Here is a 25242-nt window from a genome sequence, read left to right on the forward strand (position 1 = left end):
CTTTAATATCCCACCCAGTTTAATCCCACTCTCCCCCCTTACTCCCCGCTCCCTTTAATATTACACACAGTTTAATCCCTCTCTCCCCCCGCACGCCCAACTATCTTTAATATCCCACCCAGTCTAATCCCACTCTCCCTCTCACTCCCCGCTCCCTTTAATATCCCACCCAGTCTAATCCCACTCTCTCCCCTCACTCCCCACTCCCTTTAATATCCCACCCAGTCTAACCCCACTCTCCCCCTCACTCCCCACTCCCTTTAATATCCCACCCAGTCTAACCCCACTCTCCCCCTCACTCCCCACTCCCATTAATATCCCACCCAGTCTAACCCCACTCTCCCCCCTCACTCCCTGCACCCATTAATATCCCACCCAGTCTAACCCCACTCTCCCCCCTCACTCCCTGCTCCCTTTAATATCCCACCCAGTCTAATCCCACTCTCCCCCATCACTCCCCACTCCCCCCCTCACTCCCCACTCTCTTTAATATCCCACCCAGTTTAATCCCACTCTCCCTCTCACTCCCTGCTCCCTTTAATACACCACCCAGTCTAATCCCACTCTCCCCCCTCACTCCCCGCTCCCTTTAATATCCCACACAGTCTAACCCCACTCTCCCTCTCACTCCCTGCTCCCTTTAATACACCACCCAGTCTAATCCCACTCTCCCCCGTCACTCTCCACATCCATTAATATCCCACCCAGTCTAATCCCACTCTCCCCCTCACTCCACTCTCTCTGAATATTCCACCCAGTCCAATCCCACCCTCCCCCCTCACTCCCCGCTCCCAATAATATCCCTCCCAGTCTAATCCCACTCTCCGCCATCACTCCCCACTCACTGTAATATCCCACCCAGACTAATCCCACTCTCCCCCCTCACTCCCCACTCCCGTTAATATCCCACCCAGTCTGATCCCACTCTCCCCCCTCACTCCCCACACCCATTAATATCCCACACAGTCTAATCCCACTCTCCCCCTCACTCCCCACTTCCTTTAATATCCCACATAGTCTAATCCCACTCTCCCCCTCACTCCCCGCTCCCTTTAATATCCCACCCAGTCTCATCCCACTCTCCGCCATCACTCCCCACTCACTTTAATATCCCACTCAGACTAATCCCACTCTCCCCGCTCCCTCCCCGCTCCCTTTAATATCCAACCCAGTCTAATCCCACTCTCTCCCCTCACTCCCCACTCTCCCCCCTCTCCTTAATATCCCAACCAGTCTAATCCCACTCTCCCCCATCACGCCCCACTCCCCTTAATATCCCACCAGTCTAATCCCACTCTCCCCCTCACTCCCCACTCCCTTTAATATCCCACCCAGTCTAATCCCACCCTCCCCCCTCACTCCCCGCTCCCAATAATATCCCTCCCAGTCTAATCCCACTCTCCGCCATCACCCCCCACTCACTTTAATATCCCACCCAGACTAATCCCACTCTCCCCCCTCACTCCCCACTCCCGTTAATATCCCACCCAGTCTGATCCCACTCTCCCCCCTCACTCCCCACACCCATTAATATCCCACACAGTCTAATCCCACTCTCCCCCTCACTCCCCACTTCCTTTAATATCCCACATAGTCTAATCCCACTCTCCCCCTCACTCCCCGCTCCCTTTAATATCCCACCCAGTCTCATCCCACTCTCTGCCATCACTCCCCACTCACTTTAATATCCCACCCAGACAAATCCCACTCTCCCCGCTCCCTCCCCGCTCCCTTTTCTCTCCCACATAGTCTAATCCCACTCTCCCCCTCACTCCCCGCTCCCTTTAATATCCCACCCAGTCTCATCCCACTCTCCGCCATCACTCCTCACTCACTTTAATATCCCACCCAGACTAATCCCACTCTCCCCGCTCCCTCCCCGCTCCCTTTAATATCCCACCCAGTCTAATCCCACTCTCTCCCCTCACTCTCCACTCTCCCCCCTCTCTTTAATATCCCACCCAGTGTAATCCCACTCTCCCCATCACGCCCCACTCCCCCCCTCACTCCCCACTCTCTTTAATATCCCACCCAGTTTAATCCCACTCTCCCCCCTTACTCCCCGCTCCCTTTAATATCACACACAGTCTAATCCCACTCTCCCCCCTCACGCCCCACTATCTTTAATATCCCACCCAGTCTAATCCCACTCTCTCCCCTCACTCCCCACTCCCTTTAATATCCCACCCAGTCTAATCCCACTCTCCCCCTCACTCCCCACTCCCTTTAATATCCCACCCAGTCTAATCCCACTCTCTCCCCTCACTCCCCACTCCCTTTAATATCCCACCCAGTCTAATCCCACTCTCCCCCTCACTCCACTCTCTCTTAATATCCCACCCAGTCTAACCCCACTCTCCCTCACACTCCCTGTACCCTTTAATACACCACGCAGTCTTATCCCACTCTCCCCCCACTCAGCCCCACTCCCTTTAATTTTCCACCCAGACTAATCCCACTCTCCCCCTCATTCCCCACTTCCTTTAATATACCACACAGTCTAATCCAACTCTCCCCCCTCACTCCCCGCTCCCATTAATATCCCACCCAGTCGAATCCCACTCTCCCCCATCACTCCCCACTCCCATTAATATCCCACCCAGACTAATCCCACTCTCCCCCTCTCTCCCCGCTCCCTTTAATATCCCACCCAGTCTAATCCCACTCTCCCCCCTCACTCCCCGCTCCCTTTAATATCCCACACAGTCTAACCCCACTCTCCCTCTCAATCCCTGCTCCCTTTAATATCCCACACAGTCTCTTCCCACTCTCCCCCTCACTCCCCGCTCCCTTTAATATCCCACCCAGTCTGATCTCACTCTCCCCTCACACTTCCCTCTCCCTTAAATATCCCACCCAGTCTAATCCCACTCTCCCCCCTCACTCCCCGCTCCCTTTAATATCCCACACAGTCTAACCCCACTCTCCCTCTCACTCCCTGCTCCCTTTAATACACCACCCAGTCTAATCCCACTCTCCCCCTTCACTCTCCACATCCATTAATATCCAACCCAGTCTAATCCCACTCACCCCCTCACTCCCCAGTCCCTTTAATATCCCACCCAGTCTAATCCCACTCTCCCCCTCACTCCACTCTCTCTGAATATCCCACCCAGTCTAATCCCACCCTCCCCCCTCACTCCCCACTCACTTTAATATCCCACCCAGACTAATCCCACTCTCCCCGCTCCCTCCCCACTCATTTTAATACCCCACCCAGTCTAATCCTACTCTCCCCCTCACTCCACTCTCTCTTAATACCCCACCCAGTCGAATCCCACTCTCCCCCCTCACTCCCCACTCCCTTTAATATCCTGCTCAGTTTAATCCCACTCTACGCCTCACTCCCCTCTCCCTTTAAAATCCTACGCAGTTTAATCCCACTCTCCCCCACACTCCCCACTCCCTTTAATATCCCACCCAGTCTAATCCAACTCTCCGCCCTCACTCCCCTCTCCGTTTAATATCCCACCCAGTCTAATCCCACTCTCCCCCCTCACTTCCCACTCCCTTTAATATCCCAACCAGTCTAATCCCACTCTCCCCCTCACTCCCTGCTCCCATTAATATCCCACCCTGTCTAACCCCACTCTCCCCCTCACTCCCCGCTCCCTTTAATACCCCACCCAGTCTAATCCCACTCTCTCCCCTAACTCCCCACTCCCTTTAATATCCCACCCAGTCTAATCCCACTTTCCCCCTCACTCACCACTGCCTTTAATATCCCACCCGGTCTAATCCCACTCTCCCCCCTCACTCCCCACTCCCTTTAATATCCCACCCAGTCTAATCCCTCTCTCTCCCCTCACTCCCCGCTCCCTTTAATATCCCACCCGGTCTAATCCCACTCTCCCCCCTCACTCCCCACTCCCTTTAATATCCCACCCAGTCTAATCCCTCTCTCTCCCCTCACTCCCCACTCCCTTTAATATCCCACACAGTCTAACCCCACTCCCCCTCTCACTCCCTGCTCCCTTTAATATCCCACCTATTCTAATCCCACTCTCCCCCCTCACTCCCCACTCCCGTTAATATCCCACCCAGTTTAATCCCACTCTCCCCCCTTACTCCCCGCTCCCTTTAATATCACACACAGTTTAATCCCTCTCTCCCCCCGCACGCCCCACTATCTTTATTATCCCACCCAGTCTGATCCCACTCTCCCCTCTCACTTCCCTCTCCCTTAAATATCCCACCCAGTCTAATCCCACTCTCCCCCCTGACTCCCCGCTCCCTTTAATATCCCACCCAGTCTAATTCCACTCTCCCACCTCACTCCCTGCTCCCATTAATATCCCACCCAGTCTAATCTCACTCTCCCCCCTCACTCCCCGCTCCCTTTAATATCCCACCCAGTCTAATTCCACTCTCCCACCTCACTCCCTGCTCCCATTAATATCCCACCCAGTCGAATCCCACTCTCCCCCATCACTCCCCACTCCCATTAATATCCCACCCAGACTAATCCCACTCTCCCCCTCACTCCCCGCTCCCTTTAATATCCCACCCAGTCTAATCCCACTCTCCCCCCTCACTCCCCGCTCCCTTTAATATCCCACACAGTCTAACCCCACTCTCCCTCTCAATCTCTGCTCCCTTTAATATCCCACACAGTCTCTTCCCACTCTCCCCCTCACTCCCCGCTCCCTTTAATATCCCACACAGTCTGATCCCACTCTCCCCTCTGACTTCCCTCTCCCTTAAATATCCCACCCAGTCTAATCCCACTCTCCCCCCTCACTCCCTGCTCCCTTTAATACACCACCCAGTCTAATCCCACTCTCCCCCTTCACTCTCCACATCCATTAATATCCAACCCAGTCTAATCCCACTCACCCCCTCACTCCCCAGTCCCTTTAATATCCCACCCAGTCTAATCCCACTCTCCCCCTCACTCCACTCTCTCTGAATATCCCACCCAGTCTAATCCCACCCTCCCCCCTGACTCCCCGCTCCCACTAATATATCTCCCAGTCTAATCCCACTCTCCGCCATCACTCTCCACTCACTTTAATATCCCACCCAGTCTAATCCCACTCTCTCCCCACTCCCTTTAATATCCCACCCAGTCTATTCCCACTCTCCCCCTCACTCCACTCTCTCTTAATATCCCACCCAGTCTAACCCCACTCTCCCTCACACTCCCTGCACCCTTTAATACACCACGCAGTCTTATCCCACTCTCCCCCACTCAGCCCCACTCCCTTTAATATTCCACCCAGACTAATCCCACTCTCCCCCCTCATTCCCCACTTCCTTTAATAAACCACACAGTCTAATCCAACTCTCCCCTCTCACATCCCTCTCCCTTTAATATCCCACCCAGTCTAAACCCACTCCCCCCCCCCTCACTCCCCACACCCATTAATATCCCACCCAGTCTAATCCCACTCTCCCCCTCACTCCCCACTCCCTTTAATATCCCACACAGTCTAATCCCACTCTCCCCCTCACTCCCCGCTCCCTTTAATATCCCACCCAGTCTGATCCCACTCTCCCCTCTCACTTCCCTCTCCCTTAAATATCCCACCCAGTCTAATCCCACTCTCCCCCCTTACTCCCCGCTCCCTTTAATATCCCACACAGTCTAATCTCACTCTCCCCCCTCACTCCCCGCTCCCTTTAATATCCCACCCAGTCTAATTCCACTCTCCCACCTCACTCCCTGCTCCCATTAATATCCCACCCAGTCGAATCCCACTCTCCCCCATCACTCCCCACTCCCATTCATATCCCACCCAGACTAATCCCACTCTCCCCCTCACTCCCCGCTCCCTTTAATATCCCACACAGTCTAATCCCACTCTCCCCCCTCACTCCCCGCTCCCTTTAATATCCCACACAGTCTAACCCCACTCTCCCTCTCAATCCCTGCTCCCTTTAATACACCACCCAGTCTAATCCCACTCTCCCCTGTCACTCCCCGCTCCCTTTAATATCCCACACAGTCTAACCCCACTCTCCCTCTCACTCCCCGCTCCCTTTAATATCCCAAACAGTCTAATCCCACTCTCCCCCCCTCACTCCCCACTCCCATTAATATCCCACCCAGACTAATCGCACTCTCCCCCTCACTCCCCGCTCCCTTTAATATCCCACCCAGTCTAATCCCACTCTCCCCCCCTCACTCCCCACTCCCATTAATATCCCACCCAGACTAATCCCACTCTCTCCCTCACTCCCCACTCCCTTTAATATCCCACCCAGTCTAATCCCACTCTCCCCCTCACTCCACTCTCTCTGAATATCCCACCCAGTCTAATCCCACCCTCCCCCCTCACTCCCCGCTCCCAATAATATCCCTCCCAGTCTAATCCCACTCTCCGCCATCACTCCCCACTCACTTTAATATCCCACCCAGACTAATCCCACTCTCCCCGCTCCCTCCCCACTCACTTTAATACCCCACCCAGTCTAATCCTACTCTCCCCCTCACTCCACTCTCTCTTAATACCCCACCCAGTCGAATCCCACTCTCCCCCCTCACTCCCCACTCCCTTTCTTTCCTGCTCAGTTTAATCCCACTCTACGCCTCACTCCCCTCTCCCTTTAAAATCCTACGCAGTCTAAACCCACTCTCTCCCCTAACTCCCCGCTCCCTTTAATATCCCACCCAGTCTCATCCCACTCTCCCCCCTCCCTCCCCGCTCCCTTTACTATCCCCCCCAGTCTGATCCCACTCTCCCCCTCCCTCCCCGCTCCCTTTACTATCCCCCCCAGTCTGATCCCACTCTCCCCCTCCCTCCCCGCTCCCTTTACTATCCCCCCCAGTCTGATCCCACTCTCCCCCTCCCTCCCCGCTCCCTTTACTATCCCCCCCAGTCTGATCCCACTGATGCTCACTCTCTGCGTGTGGTCGTCTGTTTCTCTCTCACACTTTCTTTGTTTCTTGCTTTCAATGTCTTCATTCCCCATGTTCCCTCACCCGTCTCCCATTCCCTTACACCCTTCGCACCCTCCAACCTGCACTCACTCCCCTCTCACTCCCCCTCCTCTCATTACCCCCCTTTACTCCCCCGTCCCTTACTCTCCCCTCCTTCTCCTTCCCAGACGCCATTCACCTCCACCCGCATCCACTTCCCCCTCCCCAGTCTGCCCCTTCCTGTCCGTCACTGCTCCGTATTTCCCACCCCCCCCTCCTTCATCGCTCCCTCCCTCAAACACTCTCTCCACCTCAGCACCAGCCCCCTCCCACCTTGCCCCACCCTCTCGGCCATTCCTGTCGTCCATTACCTGGGGCCTGGGGTGCCCAGTTACTAGGCAGACTAGCACCAAGGTGCCCCCCTCTCGGATGGTGTACACCCGTTCACTGATATGGTCATCTTTCACCACACAGGCCTGGCCAGCGTGAACGATGCGGGCATTCGCTGGAGCTGGAATATCGGAATGGGGTGGGTGGGAGAGAGCGACAGGACCGTGGGGGTGTGGGGGTGGGAGGGAGAGAGTTAGGGATAGGGTGAGAGAGAGAGCAAAGGGATGGAGACAGAGGGGGAAGAGAGAGAGAGAGAGAGAGAGAGAGAGAGAGGAGAGAAACAAGGTTAACAGAGAGGAAATGAAGACCATCACTGACTGAGCTGATAGCACCAAAGCCTGGTCAGAGATTGCCTCACCATCAGGGGTACAGGAATACTCCGCTACCCGATAGTCTACGGGCTGCAACACACTGACAAACACAGAGGGGAGTACATAGCCTGGAGGGGGTGACAGAGATAGGGAGGGGGTGTACGGGCTGGAGGGGGTTACAGAGATAGGGAGGGGGTGTACGGGCTGGAGGGGGTTACAGAGATAGGGAGGGGGTGTAGGGGCTGGAGGGGGTTACAGAGATAGGGAGGGGGTGTACGGGCTGGCGGGGGTTACAGAGATAGGGAGGGGGTGTAGGGGCTGGAGGGGGTTACGGAGATAGGGAAGGCGTGTAGGGGCTGGAGGGGGTTACGGAGATAGGGAAGGCGTGTAGGGGCTGGAGGGGATTACAGAGATAGGGAGGGGTTGTAGGGGCTGGAGGGGATTACAGAGATATGGAGGGGGTGTAGGGGATGAGGTGACAGAGATAGGGAGGGGGTGTCGGGGCTGGATGGGGTTACGGAGATAGTGAAGGAGTGTAGGGGCTGGAGGGGGTGACAGAGATAGGGAGGGGGTGTAGGGGCTGGAGGGAGTTACAGAGATGGGGAGGGGGTGTAGGGGCTGGATGGGGTTACAGAGATAGGGAGGGGGTGTAGGGACTGGAGGGGATTACAGAGATAGGGAGGGGGTGTAGGGGCTGGAGGGGGTTACAGAGATAGGGAGGGGGTGTAGGGGCTGGAGGGGGTTACAGAGATAGGGAGGGGGTGTAGAGGCTGGAGGGGATTACAGAGATAGGGAGGGGTTGTAGGGGCTGGAGGGGATTACAGAGATATGGAGGGGGTGTAGGGGATGAGGTGACAGAGATAGGGAGGGGGTGTCGGGGCTGGATGGGGTTACGGAGATAGTGAAGGAGTGTAGGGGCTGGAGGGGGTGACAGAGATAGGGAGGGGGTGTAGGGGCTGGAGGGAGTTACAGAGATGGGGAGGGGGTGTAGGGGCTGGATGGGGTTACAGAGATAGGGAGGGGGTGTAGGGGCTGGAGGGGGCTACAGAGATAGGGAGGGGGTGTAGGGACTGGAGGGGATTACAGAGATAGGGAGGGGGTGTAGGGGCTGGAGGGGGTTACAGAGATAGGGAGGGGGTGTAGGGGCTGCAGGGGGTTACAGAGATAGGGAGGGGGTGTAGGGGCTGCAGGGGGTTACAGAGATAGGGAGGGGGTGTAGGGGCTGGTGGGGGTTACAGAGATAGGGACGGGGTGTAGGGGCTGGAGGGGCTTACAGAGATAGGGAGGGGGTGTAGGGGCTGGAAGGGGTGACAGAGATAGGGAGGGGGTGTAGGGGCTGGAGGGGGGTTACAGAGATAGGGAGGGGGTGTAGGGGCTGGAGGGGGGTTACAGAGATAGGGAGGGGGTGTAGGGGCTGAAGGGGGTGACAGAGATAGGGAGGGGGTGTAGGGGCTGGAGGGGGTTACAGAGATAGGGAGGGGGTGTAGGGGGGTTACAGAGATAGGGAGGGGGTGTAGGGGCTGGAGGGGGTTACAGAGATAGGGAGGGGGTGTAGGGGGGTTACAGAGATAGGGAGGGGGTGTAGGGGCTGGAGGGGGGTGACAGAAATAGGGAGGGGGTGTAGGGGCTGAAGGGGGTGACAGAGATAGGGCGGGGGTTTACGGGCTGGAGGGGGGTGACAGAGATAGGGAGGGGGTGTAGGGGATGGAGGGCGGTGACAGAGATAGGGAGGGGGTGTAGGGGCTGGAGGGGGTTACAGAGATAGGGAGGGGGTGTAGAGGATGGAGGGGGGTGACAGAAATAGGGAGGGGGTGTAGGGGCTGAAGGGGGTGACAGAGATAGGGCGGGGGTTTACGGGCTGGAGGGGGGTGACAGAGATAGGGAGGGGGTGTAGGGGCTGGAGGGGGGTGACAGAGATAGGGAGGGGGTGTAGGGGCTGGAGGGGGGTGACAGAGATAGGGAGGAGGTGTAGGGGCTGGAGGGGGTTACAGAGATAGGGACGGGGTGTAGGGGCTGGAGGGGGTTACAGAGATAGGGAGGGGGTGTAGGGGCTGGAGGGGGGGTGACAGAGATAGGGAGGGGGTGTAGGGGCTGGAGGGGGGTGACAGAGATAGGGAGAGGGTGTAGGGGCTGGAGGGGGTTACAGAGATAGGGAGGGGGTGTAGAGGATGGAGGGGGGTGACAGAAATAGGGAGGGGGTGTACGGGCTGGAGGGGGCTGACAGAGATAGGGAGGGGGTGTAGGGGCTGGAGGGGGGTGACAGAGATAGGGAGGGCGTGTTGGGGGTGGAGGGGGGTGACAGAGATAGGGAGGGGGTGTAGGGGCTGGAGGGGGGTGACAGAGATAGGGAGGGCGTGTTGGGGGTGGAGGGGGGTGACAGAGATAGGGACGGGGTGTTGGGGCTGGAGGGGGTGACAGAGTGGTCAGAGTGATTAGATTAGATTACATTACAGTGTGGAAACAGACCCTTCGGCCCAACAAGTCCACACCGCCCCGCCGAAGCGCAACCAACCCATGCCCCTACATTTACCCCTTACCTAACACTGCGGGTAATTTAGCATGGCCAATTCACCTGACCTGCACATCTTTGGACTGTGGGAGGAAACCGGAGCACCCGGAGGAAACCCACGCAGACACGGGGAGAACGTGCAAACTCCACACAGTCAGTCGCCTGAGGCGGGAATTGAACCCGGGTCTCTGGCGCTGTGAGGCAGCAGTGCTAACCACTGTGCCACCGTGCTGTCCTGGAAAAGCACAGCAGGTCAGAAATTTGTCTTGAAAGCCTCCGTTTTCCTGCTCCTGCTCCCTGGATGCTGCCTGACCAGCACCACTCTAGTCTTGAGATGAATCTCCAGCACTGACTTCTGCCTTGGCTCAGTGGCTAACACCCCTGCCTCACACCTCCAGAAACCCAGGTTCGATCCCAGCCTCAGGCGACTGTGTGTGTGGAGTTTGCACATTCTCCCCCTGTGTCTGTGTGGGTTTCCTCCCACAATCCAAGATGTCCACATTCAGATGAATTGGCTGTGCTAAACAGTGGATGTGTAGGCTGGGTCGGTTAGCTATGGGAAATGCAACATTACAGGAATATGGATGTAGGATTGCTCGCTGAGCTGGAAGGTTCGGTTTCAGACGTTTCATCACCATACTAGGTAACATTATCAGTGAGCCTCTGGTGAAGCACTGGTGGTATGGCCCACTTTTTATTTGTATGGCGAGGTTGTCTTGGGTTGGTGATGTAATTTCCTGTTCTTTTTCTCAGGAAGTGGTAAATCGGGTCCAAGTCAATGTGTTTGTTGATAGTGTTCCGGTTGGAATGCCAAGCTTCTAGGAATTCTCGTGCATGTCTCTGTTTGGGCTTGTCCTAGGATGGATGTGTTGTCCCAGTCGAAGTGGTGTCCTTCCTTGGTGAGGATACCAGTGAGAGAGGGTCATGTCTTTTGTGGCTAGTTGGTGTTCATGTATCCTGGTGGCTAGTTTTCTGCCTGTCTGTCCAATGTAGTGTTTGTGACAGTCCTTGCACGGTATTTTGTAAATGACAGTAGATTTACTCATTGTCTGTATCAGGGCTTTGAAGTTCATTAGCTGCTGTTTTAGTGTGTTGGTGGGTTTGTGGGCTACCAGGATACCAAGGGGTCTGAGTAGTCTGGCAGTCATTTCCAAGATGTCTTTGACGTAAGGGAGAGTGGCGAGGGTTTCTGGATGTGTTTTGTCTGCTTGTTGGAGTTTGTTGCTAAGAAATCGGCGGGCTGTGTTCATTTTCGATAATACAGTATGGGTGATTTTCCTCTGCTCTGCGCAGTCCCTCTGTGCTGCAGTGGGTGGTGGCTCATTGGAATAATGTTCTGATGCAGCTCTGTTTGTGGGTGTTGGGATGGTTGCTTCTGTTGGTCAGTATTTGGTCTGTATTTAGTCCGTGTTTGGACTGAGTTTGGTCAGTATTTGGTCAGTGTTTGGTCAATGTTTGGTCAATGTTTGGTCCGTATTTGGTCCCTGTTTGGTCCGTGTTTGGTCTGTATTTGGTCTGTATTTGGTCCGTATTTGGTCCGTGTTTGGTCCGTGTTTGGTCAGTGTTTGGTCAGTGTTTGGTCTGAATTAGGTCTGTATTTGGTCTGTATTTGGTCAGTGTTTGGTCAGTGTTTGGTCCGTGTTTGGTCCGTGTTTGGTCAGTATTTGTTCAGTGTTTGGTCAGTATTTGGTCAGTGTTTGGTCCGTGTTTGGTCAGTGTTTGGTCAGCGTTTGGTCAGCATTTGGTCAGCATTTGGTCAGCGTTTGGTCAGCGTTTGGTCAGTGTTTGGTCCGCGTTTGGTCCGTGTTTGGTCCGTGTTTGGTCAGTGTTTGGTCAGTGTTTTGTCCGTGTTTGGTCAGTGTTTGGTCTGTGTTTGATCAGTGTTTGATCAGTGTTTGGTCAGTGTTTGGTCAGTGTTTGGTCCGTTTTTGGTCATTGTTTGCTCCGTGTTTGGTCAGTGCTTGGTCAGTATTTGGTCCATGTTTGGTCAGTGCTTGGTCTGTATTTGGTCAGTGTTTGGTCTGTATTTGGTCAGTGTTTGGTCTGTATTTGGTCAGTGTTTGGTCCGTGTTTGGTCCGTGTTTGGTCCGTGTTTGGTCAGTATTTGGTCAGTATTTGGTCAGTGTTTGGTCCGTGTCTGGTCAGTGTCTGGTCAGTGTCTGGTCAGTATTTGGTCAGTGTCTGGTCAGTGTTTTGTCTGTGTTTTGTCTGTGTTTGGTCAGTGTTTGGTCAGTATTTGGTCAGTGTTTGATCCGTATTTGGTCAGTGTTTGGTCAATGTTTGGTCAATGTTTGGTCCGTATTTGGTCCCTGTTTGGTCCGTGTTTGGTCTGTATTTGGTCTGTATTTGGTCCGTATTTGGTCCGTGTTTGGTCCGTGTTTGGTCCGTGTTTGGTCAGTGTTTGGTCAGTGTTTGGTCTGAATTAGGTCTGTATTTGGTCTGTATTTGGTCAGTGTTTGGTCAGTGTTTGGTCCGTGTTTGGTCCGTGTTTGGTCAGTATTTGTTCAGTGTTTGGTCAGTATTTGGTCAGTGTTTGGTCCGTGTTTGGTCAGTGTTTGGTCAGCGTTTGGTCAGCATTTGGTCAGCATTTGGTCAGCGTTTGGTCAGCGTTTGGTCAGTGTTTGGTCCGCGTTTGGTCCGTGTTTGGTCAGTGTTTGGTCAGTGTTTTGTCCGTGTTTGGTCAGTGTTTGGTCTGTGTTTGATCAGTGTTTGATCAGTGTTTGGTCAGTGTTTGGTCAGTGTTTGGTCCGTTTTTGGTCATTGTTTGCTCCGTGTTTGGTCAGTGCTTGGTCAGTATTTGGTCCATGTTTGGTCAGTGCTTGGTCTGTATTTGGTCAGTGTTTGGTCTGTATTTGGTCAGTGTTTGGTCTGTATTTGGTCAGTGTTTGGTCCGTGTTTGGTCCGTGTTTGGTCCGTGTTTGGTCCGTGTTTGGTCAGTATTTGGTCAGTATTTGGTCAGTGTTTGGTCCGTGTCTGGTCAGTGTCTGGTCAGTGTCTGGTCAGTATTTGGTCAGTGTCTGGTCAGTGTTTTGTCTGTGTTTTGTCTGTGTTTGGTCAGTGTTTGGTCAGTATTTGGTCAGTGTTTGATCCGTATTTGGTCAGTGTTTGGTCAGTGTTTGGTCAGTGTTTGATCCGTATGTGGTCAGCGTTTGGTCCGTGTTTGGTCCGCGTTTGTTCCGTGTTTGGTCAGTGTTCGGTCAGTGTTTGGTCCGTGTTTGGTCTTTGTTTGTTCAGTGCTTGGTCAGTACTTGGTCCGTGTTTGGTCAGTACTTGGTCCGTGTTTGGTCTGTGTTTGGTCAGTGTTTCGTCCGTGTTGGGTCAGTATTTGGTCCGTGGTTGGTCAGTATTTGGTCAGTGTTTGGTCAGTACTTGGTCCGTGTTTGGTCAGTGTTTGGTCAGTGTTTGGTCTGAATTAGGTCTGTATTTGGTCTGTATTTGGTCAGTGTTTGGTCCGTGTTTGGTCCGTGTTTGGTCCGTGTTTGGTCAGTATTTGTTCAGGGTTTGGTCAGTATTTGGTCAGTGTTTGGTCCGTGTTTGGTCAGTGTTTGGTCCGTATTTGGTCAGCGTTTGGTCAGTGTTTGGTCAGTGTTTGGTCAGTGTTTGGTCCGTATTTGGTCAGCGTTTGGTCAGCATTTGGTCAGCATTTGGTCAGCATTTGGTCAGCGTTTGGTCAGCGTTTAGACCGCGTTTGGTCCGTGTTTGGTCAGTGTTTGGTCAGTGTTTGGTCTGTGTTTGATCAGTGTTTGGTCAGTGTTTGGTCCGTTTTTGGTCATTGTTTGCTCCGTGTTTGGTCAGTGCTTGGTCAGTATTTGGTCCATGTTTGGTCAGTGCTTGGTCTGTATTTGGTCAGTGTTTGGTCTGTATTTAGAAAGTGTTTGGTCAGTGTTTGGTCTGTGTTTGGCCAGTATTTGGTCAGTGTTCGGTCAGTGTTCGGTCAGTGTTCGGTCAGTGTTCGGTCAGTGTTCGGTCCGTGTTCGGTCCGTGTTCGGTCAGTGTTCGGTCAGTGTTCGGTCAGTGTTCGGTCCGTGTTCGGTCCGTGTTCGGTCCGTGTTCGGTCAGTATTTAGTCAGTGTTTGGTCAGTATTTGGTTCGTGTTTGGTCAGTGTTTGGTCAGTGTTTGGTCTGTATTTGGTCAGTGTTTGGTCCGTGTTTGGTCCATGTTTGGTCCGTGTTTGGTCCGTGTTTGGTCCGTGTTTGGTCAGTATTTGGTCTGTATTTGGTCAGTGTTTGGTCCGTGTTTGGTCCGTGTTTGGTCAGTATTTGTTCAGTGTTTGGTCAGTATTTGGTCAGTGTTTGGTCCGTGTTTGGTCCGTGTTTGGTCAGTGTTTGGTCAGTGTTTGGTCAGCGTTTGGTCAGCATTTGGTCAGCGTTTGGTCAGTGTTTGGTCCGCGTTTGGTCCGTGTTTGGTCAGTGTTTGGTCCGTGTTTGGTCAGTGTTTGGTCTGTGTTTGATCAGTGTTTGATCAGTGTTTGGTCAGTGTTTGGTCCGTTTTTGGTCATAGTTTGCTCCGTGTTTGGTCAGTGCTTGGTCAGTATTTGGTCCATGTTTGGTCAGTGCTTGGTCTGTATTTGGTCAGTGTTTGGTCTGTATTTAGAAAGTGTTTGGTCAGTGTTTGGTCTGTGTTTGGCCAGTATTTGGTCAGTATTCGGTCAGTGTTCGGTCAGTGTTCGGTCAGTGTTCGGTCAGTGTTCGGTCCGTGTTCGGTCAGTATTTGGTCAGTGTTTGGTCAGTATTTGGTTCGTGTTTGGTCAGTGTTTGGTCAGTGTTTGGTCAGTATTTGGTCAGTATTTGGTTCGTGTTTGGTCAGTGTTTGGTCCATGTTTGGTCTGTATTTGGTCAGTGTTTGGTCCGTGTTTGGTCCGTGTTTGGTCTGTGTTTGGTCAGTATTTGGTCAGTATTTGGTCCGTGTTTGGTCAGTGTTTGGTCCGTGTCTGGTCCGTGTCTGGTCAGTGTCTGGTCAGTGTCTGGTCAGTATTTGGTCAGTATTTGGTCAGTGTCTGGTCAGTGTTTTGTCTGTGTTTGGTCAGTGTTTGGTCAGTATTTGGTCAGTGTTTGATCCGTATTTGGTTAGTGTTTGGTCAGTGTTTGATCCGTATGTGGTCAGCGTTTGGTCCGTGTTTGGTCCGCATTTGTTCCGTGTTTGGTCAGTGTTCGGTCAGTGTTTGGTCCGTGTTTGGTCTTTGTTCAGTGCTTGGTCAGTACTTGGTCCGTGTTTGGTCAGTACTTGGTCCGTGTTTGGTCTGTGTTTGGTCAGTGTTTCGTCCGTGTTGGGTCAGTATTTGGTCCGTGGTTGGTCAGTATTTGGTCAGTGTTTGGTCAGTACTTGGTCCGTGTTTGGTCAGTGTTTGGTCAGTGTTTGGTCTGAATTAGGTCTGTATTTGGTCTGTATTTGGTCAGTGTTTGGTCCGTGTTTGGTCAGTATTTGTTCAGTGTTTGGTCAGTATTTGGTCAGTGTTTGGTCAGTGTTTGGTCCGTGTTTGGTCCGTGTTTGGTCCGTATTTGGTCAGTGTTTGGTCAGTGTTTGGTCAGTGTTTGGTCAGTGTTTGGTCCGTATTTGGTCAGCGTTTGGTCAGCATTTGGTCAGCATTTGGTCAGCGTTTGGTCCGCGTTTGGTCCGCGTTTGGTCAGTGTTTGGTCAGTGTTTGGTCAGTGTTTTGTCCGTGTTTGGTCAGTGTTTGGTCTGTGTTTGATCAGTGTTTGATCAGTGTTTGGTCAGTGTTTGGTCCGTGTTTGGTCAGTATTTGGTCTGTGTTTGGTCAGTGTTCGGTCTGTGTTTGGTCAGTATTTGGACAGTGTTTGGTCAGTGTTTGGTCAGTGTTTGGTCTGTGTTTGGTCCGTGTTTGGTCAGTATTTGATCCGTGTTTGGTCAGTGTTGGTCTGTGTTTGGTCCGTGTTTGGTCCGTATTTGGTCCGTGTTTGGTTAGTATTTGGTCAGTATTTGGACAGTATTTGGTCAGTGTTTGATCTGTGTTTGGTCCGTGTTTGGTCAGTATTTGATCCGTCTTGGGTCAGTGTTTGGTCTGTGTTTGGTCCATGTTTGGTTAGTATTTGGTCCGTGTTTGGTCCGTGTTTGGTCCGTGTCTGGTCAGTGTCTGGTCCGCATTTGGTACGCGTTTGGTCTGTGTTTGATCCGTGTTTGGTCCGTGTCTGGTCAGTGTCTGGTCAGTGTTTGGTCAGTGTTTGGTCCGCGTTTGGTCAGTGTTTGGTCAGTGTTTGGTCAGTGATTGGTCAGTGTTTGGTCAGTGTTTGGTCAGTGATTGGTCAGTGTCTGGTCAGTGTCTGGTCAGTATTTGGTCAGTGTTTGGTCAGTGTTCGGTCTGTGTTTGGTCAGTATTTGGACAGTATTTGGACAGTATTTGGTCAGTGTTTGGTCTGTGTTTGGTCCGTGTTTGGTCAGTATTTGATCCGTGTTTGGTCAGTGTTGGTCTGTGTTTGGTCCGTGTTTGGTCCGTGTTTGGTCCGTGTTTGGTCCATGTTTGGTTAGTATTTGGTCAGTATTTGGACAGTATTTGGTCAGTGTTTGATCTGTGTTTGGTCCGTGTTTGGTCAGTATTTGATCCGTCTTGGGTCAGTGTTTGGTCTGTGTTTGGTCCATGTTTGGTTAGTATTTGGTCCGTGTTTGGTCCGTGTTTGGTCCGTGTCTGGTCAGTGTCTGGTCCGCATTTGGTACGCGTTTGGTCAGTGTTTGGTCTGTGTTTGATCCGTGTTTGGTTCGTATTTGGTCCGTGTTTGGTCCGTGTCTGGTCAGTGTCTGGTCAGTGTGTGGTCCGCGTTTGGTCCGCGTTTGGTCCGTGTCTGGTCAGTGTCTGGTCAGTGTTTGGTCCGCGTTTGGTCCACGTTTGGTCCGTGTCTGGTCCGTGTCTGGTCCCTGTTTGGTCAGTGTCTGGTCCGTGTCTGGTCCGTGTCTGGTCCGTGTCTGGTCAGTGTTTGGTCCACGTTTGGTCAGTGTTTGGTCCGTGTTTGGTCCGTGTTTGGTTAGTATTTGGTCAGTGTTTAGACCGTGTTTGGTCCGTGTCTGGTCAGTGTCTGGTCCGCGTTTGGTCCGTGTTTGGTCAGTGTCTGGTCAGTATTTGGTCCGTGTTTGGTCCGTGTTTGGTCCGTATATGGTCCGTGTTTGGTCAGTAATTGGTCAGTAATTGGTCCGTGTTTGGTCAGTGTTTGGTCTGTATTTGGTCTGTATTTGGTCCGTGTTTGGTCAATGTTTGGTCAGTGTTTGGTGGGTGTGTGGTCCGTGTGTGGTCCGTGTGTGGTCAGTGTTTGGTCAGCGTTTGGTCAGCGTTTGGTCAGCATTTGGTCAGCGTTTGGTCAGTGTATGTTCCACGTTTGGTCCGTGTTTGGTCAGTGTTTGGTCAGTGTTTTGTCCGTGTTTGGTCAGTGTTTGGTCTGTGTTTGATCAGTGTTTGATCAGTGTTTGGTCAGTGTTTGGTCCGTTTTTGGTCATTGTTTGCTCCGTGTTTGGTCAGTGCTTGGTCAGTATTTGGTCCATGTTTGGTCAGTGCTTGGTCTGTATTTGGTCAGTATTTGGTCTGTATTTAGAAAGTGTTTGGTCAGTGTTTGGTCTGTGTTTGGCCAGTATTTGGTCAGTATTAGGTCAGTGTTCGGTCTGTGTTCGGTCTGTGTTCGGTCTGTGTTCGGTCAGTGTTCGGTCCGTGTTCGGTCCGTGTTCGTCCCGTGTTCGTCCCGTGTTCGTCCCGTGTTCGTCCCGTGTTTGTCCCGTGTTTGTTCCGTGTTTGTTCCGTGTTTGTTCCGTGTTTGTTCCGTGTTCGGTCCGTGTTCGGTCCGTGTTTGTTGCGTGTTCGGTCCGTGTTTGTTCCGTGTTTGTTCCGTGTTTGTTCCGTGTTTGGTCAGTGTTAGGTCAGTATTTAGTCAGTGTTTGGTCTGTATTTGGTCAGTGTTTGGTCAGTGTTTGGTCAGTGTTTGGTCAGTGTTTGGTCCGTGTTTGGTCCGTGTTCGGTGCGTGTTTGTCTCGTGTTTGGTCAGTATTTGGTCATTGTTTGGTCTGTGTTTGGTCCGTGTTAGGTCAGTATTTAGTCAGTGTTTGGTCTGTATTTGGTCCGTGTTTGGTCAGTGTTTGGTCTGAATTAGGTCAGTATTTGGTCATTGTTTGGTCTGTGTTTGGTCCGTGTTAGGTCAGTATTTAGTCAGTGTTTGGTCTGTATTTGGTCCGTGTTTGGTCCGTGTTTGGTCAGTGTTTGGTGGGTGTGTGGTCCGTGTTTGGTCCGTGTTTGGTCCGTGTTCGGTCCGTGTTCGTTCCGTGTTCGTTCCGTGTTCGTTGCGTGTTCGTTGCGTGTTCGTTGCGTGTTTGTTGCGTGTTCGGTCCGTGTTCGTTCCGTGTTTGGTCAGTGTTAGGTCAGTATTTAGTCAGTGTTTGGTCTGTATTTGGTCAGTGTTTGGTCTGTATTTGGTCAGTATTTGATCCGTATGTGGTCAGCGTTTGGTCAGCGTTTGATCCGTGTTTGGTCAGTATTTGGTCCGTGTCTGGTCAGTGTTTGATCAGTGTTTGGTCAGTGTTTGGTCCGTTTTTGGTCATTGTTTGCTCCGTGTTTGGTCAGTGCTTGGTCAGTATTTGGTCCATGTTTGGTCAGTGCTTGGTCTGTATTTGGTCAGTGTTTGGTCTGTATTTAGAAAGTGTTTGGTCAGTGTTTGGTCTGTGTTTGGCCAGTATTTGGTCAGTATTCAGTCAGTGTTCGGTCAGTGTTCGGTCAGTGTTCGGTCAGTGTTCGGTCAGTGTTCGGTCAGTGTTCGGTCCGTGTTCGGTCAGTATTTGGTCAGTGTTTGGTCAGTATTTGGTTCGTGTTTGGTCAGTGTTTGGTCAGTGTTTGGTCAGTATTTGGTCAGTATTTGGTTCGTGTTTGGTCAGTATTTGGTCCATGTTTGGTCTGTATTTGGTCAGTGTTTGGTCCGTGTTTGGTCCATGTTTGATCAGTATTTGGTCAGTATTTGGTCCGTGTTTGGTCAGTGTTTGGTCCGTGTCTGGTCCGTGTCTGGTCAGTGTCTGGTCAGTGTCTGGTCAGTATTTGGTCAGTATTTGGTCAGTGTCTGGTCAGTGTTTTGTCTGTGTTTGGTCAGTGTTTGGTCAGTATTTGGTCAGTGTTTGATCCGTATTTGGTTAGTGTTTGGTCAGTGTTTGATCCGTATGTGGTCAGCGTTTGGTCCGTGTTTGGTCCGCATTTGTTCCGTGTTTGGTCAGTGTTCGGTCAGTGTTTGGTCCGTGTTTGGTCTTTGTTCAGTGCTTGGTCAGTACTTGGTCCGTGTTTGGTCAGTACTTGGTCCGTGTTTGGTCTGTGTTTGGTCAGTGTTTCGTCCGTGTTGGGTCAGTATTTGGTCCGTGGTTGGTCAGTATTTGGTCAGTGTTTGGTCAGTACTTGGTCCGTGTTTGGTCAGTGTTTGGTCAGTGTTTGGTCTGAATTAGGTCTGTATTTGGTCTGTATTTGGTCAGTGTTTGGTCCGTGTTTGGTCAGTATTTGTTCAGTGTTTGGTCAGTATTTGGTCAGTGTCTGGTCAGTGTTTGGTCAGTGTTTGGTCCGCGTTTGGTCAGTGTTTGGTCAGTGATTGGTCCGTGTTTGGTCCGTGTCTGGTCCGTGTCTGGTCAGTGTTTGATCAGTGTCTGGTCAGTGTCTGGTCAGTGTCTGGTCAGTATTTGGTCAGTGTCTGGTCAGTGTTTAATCCGCGTTTGGTCCGTGTTTGGTCAGTGTTTGGTCAGTGTCTGGTCCGTGTCTGGTCAGTGTGTGGTCCGCGTTTGGTCCGCGTTTGGTCCGTGTCTGGTCAGTGTCTGGTCAGTGTTTGGTCCGCGTTTGGTCCACGTTTGGTCCGTGTCTGGTCCGTGTCTGGTCAGTGTCTGGTCCGTGTCTGGTCCGTGTCTGGTCCGTGTCTGGTCCGTGTCTGGTCAGTGTTTGGTCCACGTTTGGTCAGTGTTTGGTCCGTGTTTGGTCCGTGTTTGGTTAGTATTTGGTCAGTGTTTAGACCGTGTTTGGTCCGTGTCTGGTCAGTGTCTGGTCCGCGTTTGGTCCGTGTTTGGTCAGTGTCTGGTCAGTATTTGGTCCGTGTTTGGTCAGTATTTGGTCAGTAATTGGTCCGTGTTTGGTCAGTGTTTGGTCTGTATTTGGTCTGTATTTGGTCCGTGTTTGGTCAATGTTTGGTCAGTGTTTGGTGTGTGTGTGGTCCGTGTGTGGTCCGTGTGTGGTCAGTGTTTGGTCAGTGTTTGGTCAGTGTTTGGTCAGCGTTTGGTCAGCATTTGGTCAGCATTTGGTCAGCGTTTGGTCAGTGTATGTTCCACGTTTGGTCCGTGTTTGGTCAGTGTTTGGTCAGTGTTTTGTCCGTGTTTGGTCAGTGTTTGGTCTGTGTTTGATCAGTGTTTGATCAGTGTTTGGTCAGTGTTTGGTCCGTTTTTGGTCATTGTTTGCTCCGTGTTTGGTCAGTGCTTGGTCAGTATTTGGTCCATGTTTGGTCAGTGCTTGGTCTGTATTTGGTCAGTATTTGGTCTGTATTTAGAAAGTGTTTGGTCAGTGTTTGGTCTGTGTTTGGCCAGTATTTGGTCAGTATTAGGTCAGTGTTCGGTCTGTGTTCGGTCTGTGTTCGGTCTGTGTTCGGTCAGTGTTCGGTCCGTGTTCGGTCCGTGTTCGGTCCGTGTTCGTCCCGTGTTCGTCCCGTGTTCGTCCCGTGTTCGTCGCGTGTTTGTCCCGTGTTTGTTCCGTGTTTGTTCCGTGTTCGGTCCGTGTTCGGTCCGTGTTTGTTGCGTGTTCGGTCCGTGTTTGTTCCGTGTTTGGTCAGTGTTAGGTCAGTATTTAGTCAGTGTTTGGTCTGTATTTGGTCAGTGTTTGGTCAGTGTTTGGTCAGTGTTTGGTCCGTGGTTGGTCCGTGGTTGGTCCGTGGTTGGTCCGTGTTCGGTGCGTGTTTGTCCCGTGTTTGGTCAGTATTTGGTCATTGTTTGGTCTGTGTTTGGTCCGTGTTAGGTCAGTATTTAGTCAGTGTTTGGTCTGTATTTGGTCCGTGTTTGGTCTGTGTTTGGTCAGTATTTGATCCGTATGTGGTCCGTGTTTGACCAGTGTTTGGTCCTTGTTTGGTCAGTGCTTGGTCCGTGTTTGGTCAGTGTTTGGTCAGTGTTTGGTCAGTGTTTGGTCTGTATTTGGTCTGTATTTGGTCCGTGTTTGGTCTATGTTTGGTCAGTGTTTGGTGGGTGTGTGGTCCGTATTTGGTCCGTGTTTGGTCCGTGTTCGGTCCGTGTTCGTTCCGTGTTCGTTGCGTGTTCGTTGCGTGTTCGTTGCGTGTTCGTTGCATGTTTGTTGCGTGTTTGTTGCGTGTTCGGTCCGTGTTCGTTCCGTGTTTGGTCAGTGTTAGGTCAGTATTTAGTCAGTGTTTGGTCTGTATTTGGTCAGTGTTTGGTCTGTATTTGGTCAGTATTTGATCCGTATGTGGTCAGCGTTTGGTCAGCGTTTGATCCGTGTTTGGTCAGTATTTGGTCCGTGTCTGGTCAGTGTTTGGTCAGTGTTTGGTCAGTGTTTGATCCGTGTTTGGTCCGTGTTTGGTCAGTGTTTGGTCAGTGTTTGATCAGTGTTTGGTCAGTGTTTGGTCAGTGTTCAGTCAGTGTTTGGTCCGTGTTTGGTCTTTGTTTGTTCAGTGCTTGGTCAGTGCTTGCTCCGTGTTTGGTCAGTACTTGGTCCGTGTTTGGTCCGTGTTTAGTCAGTGTTTTGTCCGCGTTGGGTCAGTATTTGGTCCCTGTTTGGTCAGTATTTGGTCAGTGTTTGGTCAGTACTTGGTCCATGTTTGGTCAGTATTTGGTCAGTGTTTGGTCCGTGTTTGGTCAGTATTCGATCCGTGTTTGGTCAGCGTTTGGTCCGTGTTGATCCGTGTTTGGTCCGTGTTTCGTCCTTGTTTGTTCCGTGTTTGGTCAGTGCTTGGGCTGTGTTTGGTCAGTATTTGGTTCATGTTTGGTCAGTGTTTGGTCCGTGTTTCGTCCATGTTTGGTCCATCTTTGGTCCGTGTTTGGTCAGTGTTTGGTCGGTGTTAGGTCAGTATTTGGTCAGTGTTTGGTCTGTGTTCAGTTAGTATTCGGTCAGTGTTTGGTCTGGGTTCGGTCAGTGTTTGGTCCGTGTTTGGTCCGTGTTTGGTCAGTATTTGGTCAGTATTTGGTCTGTGTTTGGTCTGTGTTTGGTCAGTTTTTGGTCAGTTTTTGGTCTGTGCTTGGTCTGTATTTGGTCTGTGTTTGTTCTGTGTTTGGTCTGTGTTTGGTCTGTGTTTGGTCAGTATTCGGTCAGTGTTTGGTCAGTGTTCGGTCAGTGTTTGTTCCGTGTTTGGTCAGTGTTTAGTCAGTGTTTTGTCCGTGTTTGGTCCGTGTTTGGTCCGTGCTTGGTCTGTATTTGGTCTGTGTTTGGTCTGTGTTTGGTCTGTGTTTGGTCTGTGTTTGGTCAGTGTTTGGTCAGTGTTTGGTCAGTGTTTGGTCAGTGTTCGGTCAGTGTTCGGTCAGTGTTTGTTCCGTGTTTGGTCAGTGTTTAGTCAGTGTTTAGTCAGTGTTTAGTCCGTGTTTGGTCCGTGTTTGGTCCGTGTTTGGTCCGTGTTTGGTCAGTATTTGGTCAGTATTTGGTCTGTGTTTGGTCAGTATTTGGTCTGTGTTTGGTCTGTATTTGGTCTGTGTTTGTTCTGTGTTTGGTCTGTGTTTGGTCTGTGTTTGGTCAGTATTCGGTCAGTGTTTGGTCAGTGTTTGTTCCGTGTTTGGTCAGTGTTTAGTCTGTGTTTAGTCCGTGTTTGGTCCGTGTTTGGTCAGTATTTGGTCAGTATTTGGTCAGTATTTGGTCAGTATTTGGTCTGTGTTTGGTCAGTATTTGGTCTGTGTTTGGTCTGTATTTGGTCTGTGTTTGGTCTGTGTTCGGTCAGTGTTTGGTCTGTGTTTGGTCAGCATTCGGTCAGTGTTTGGTCAGTGTTCGGTCAGTGTTTGGTCCGTGTTTGGTCAGTATTTGGTCAGTATTTGGTCTGTGTTTGGTCAGTATTAGGTCTGTGTTTGGTCTGTGTTTGGTCTGTGTTCGGTCAGTGTTTGGCCTGTGTTTGGTCAGTATTCGGTCAGTGTTCGGTCCGTGTTCGGTCAGTGTTCGGTCCGTGTTTGGTCAGTGTTTGGGCAGTGCTTGGTCAGTATTTAGTCCGTGTTTGGTCAGTGTTTGGTCAGTATTTAGTCAGTTTTGGTCCGTGTTTGGTCAGTGTTTGCTCTGTATTTGGTCAATGTTTGGTCTGTATTTGGTCAGTGTTTGGTCTGTATTGAGTCAGTGTTTGGTCAGTGTCAGGTCAGTTTCAGTTCAGTGTTTGGTCTGTATTTAGTCAGTGCTTGGTCTGTATTTAGTCAGTGTTTGGTCAGTGTTTGTTCAGTATTTGGTCAGTGTTTGGTCAGTATTTGGTTCATGTTTGGTTAGTGTTTGGTCAGTATTTGGTCCGTGTTTGGTCAGTGTTTGGTCAGAGTTTGGTCCGTGTTTGGTCCATGTTTGGTCCGTGTTTGGTCAGTGTCTGGTCAGTGTCTGGTCAGTATTTGGTCAGTGTCTGGTCAGTGTTTTGTCTGTGTTTGGTCAGTGTTTGATCCGTATTTGGTCAGTGTTTGGTCAGTGTTTGGTCAGTGTTTGGTCAGTGTTTGGTCAGTATTTGATCCGTATGTGGTCAGTATTTGGTCTGTGTGTGGTCAGTGTTTGGTCAGTGTTTGGTCTGTGTTCGGTTAGTATTCGGTCAGTGTTTGGTCTGTGTTCGGTCAGTATTCGGTCAGTGTTTGGTCCGTGTTTCGTCCGTGTTTGGTCTATCTTTGGTCCGTGTTTGGTCAGTGTTTGGTCGGTGTTTGGTCGGTGTTAGGTCAGTATTTGGTCAGTGTTTAGTCTGTGTTCAGTTAGTATTCGATCAGTGTTTGGTCTGTGTTCGGTCAGTATTCGATCTGTGTTTGGTTCCTGTTTGGTTCGTGTTTGGTTCGTGTTTGGTCCGTGTTTGGTCAGTATTTGGTCAGTATTTGGTCTGTGTTTGGTCAGTGTTTGGTCTGTGTTTGGTCCGTGTTTGGTCAGTATTTGGTCTGTGTTTGGTCAGTATTTGGTCTGTGTTTGGTCAGTGTTTGGTCTGTGTTCGGTCAGTATTCGGTCAGTGTTCGGTCCGTGTTTGGTCAGTATTTGGTCAGTATTTGGTCTGTGTTTGGTCTGTGTTTGGTCAGTGTTTGGTCTGTGTTTGGTCCGTGTTTGTTCAGTATTTGGTCAGTATTTGGTCAGTGTTTGGTCAGTGTTTGGTCTGTATTCGGTCTGTGTTCGGTCAGTGTTTGGGCAGTGTTTGGGCAGTGTTTGGTCAGTGTTTGGTCCGTGTTTGGTCCGTGTTTGGTCAGTGTTTGGTCAGTGTTCGGTCAGTGTTCGGTCAGTGTTTGGGCAGTGTTTGGTCCGTGTTCAGTCAGTGTTTGGTCTGTGTTCGGTCAGTATTCGGTCAGTGTTTGGTCCGTGTTTGGTCTGTGTTTGGTCAGTATTTGGTCTGTGTTTGGTCAGTGTTCGGTCAGTATTCGGTCAGTGTTTGGTCCGTGTTTGGTCCGTATTTGGTCAGTATTTGGTCTGTGTTTGGTCTGTGTTTGGTCCGTGTTTGGTCCGTGTTTGGTCCATGTTTGGTCCGTGTTTGGTCCGTGTTTGGTCAGTATTTGGTCAGTATTCGGTCAGTGTTTGGTCAGTGTTTGGTCAGTGTTCGGTCAGTGTTTGTTCCGTGTTTGGTCAGTGTTTAGTCAGTGTTTTGTCCGTGTTTGGTCCGTGTTTGGTCTGTGCTTGGTCTGTATTTGGTCTGTGTTTGTTCTGTGTTTGGTCTGTGTTTGGTCTGTGTTTGGTCAGTATTCGGTCAGTGTTTGGTCAGTGTTCAGTCAGTGTTTGTTCCGTGTTTGGTCAGTGTTTAGTCAGTGTTTTGTCCGTGTTTGGTCCGTGTTTGGTCCATGTTTGGTCCGTGTTTGGTCCATGTTTGGTCCGTGTTTGGTCCGTGTTTGGTCAGTATTTGGTCAGTATTTGGTCTGTGTTTGGTCAGTATTTGGTCTGTGTTTGGTCTGTATTTGGTCTGTGTTTGTTCTGTGTTTGGTCTGTGTTTGGTCTGTGTTTGGTCAGTATTCGGTCAGTGTTTGGTCAGTGTTTGTTCCGTGTTTGGTCAGTGTTTAGTCTGTGTTTAGTCCGTGTTTGGTCCGTGTTTGGTCAGTA

The 25242-nt window shown here is 51.1% G+C and overlaps 1 protein-coding gene across 1 annotated transcript in view; it reads right to left on the reverse strand.

The window, feature by feature from the left end:
• LOC148151799 (MAM domain-containing glycosylphosphatidylinositol anchor protein 1-like) overlaps window positions 1-25242 on the reverse strand; it is a 263563-nt gene that overhangs the window by 34247 nt on the left and 204074 nt on the right. Inside the window, exon 2 of the mRNA XM_087976849.1 lies at window positions 7234-7373. Coding sequence (XP_087832975.1) covers window positions 7234-7373 — 140 coding nt within the window. The remainder of the gene's footprint in view (window positions 1-7233; window positions 7374-25242) is intronic.

Source organism: Chiloscyllium plagiosum, unplaced genomic scaffold (assembly GCF_037043375.1).
Source record: "Chiloscyllium plagiosum isolate Xiang-an unplaced genomic scaffold, Cpla_swu_hap1 HiC_scaffold_3, whole genome shotgun sequence".
NCBI classification, from domain to species: domain Eukaryota; kingdom Metazoa; phylum Chordata; class Chondrichthyes; order Orectolobiformes; family Hemiscylliidae; genus Chiloscyllium; species Chiloscyllium plagiosum.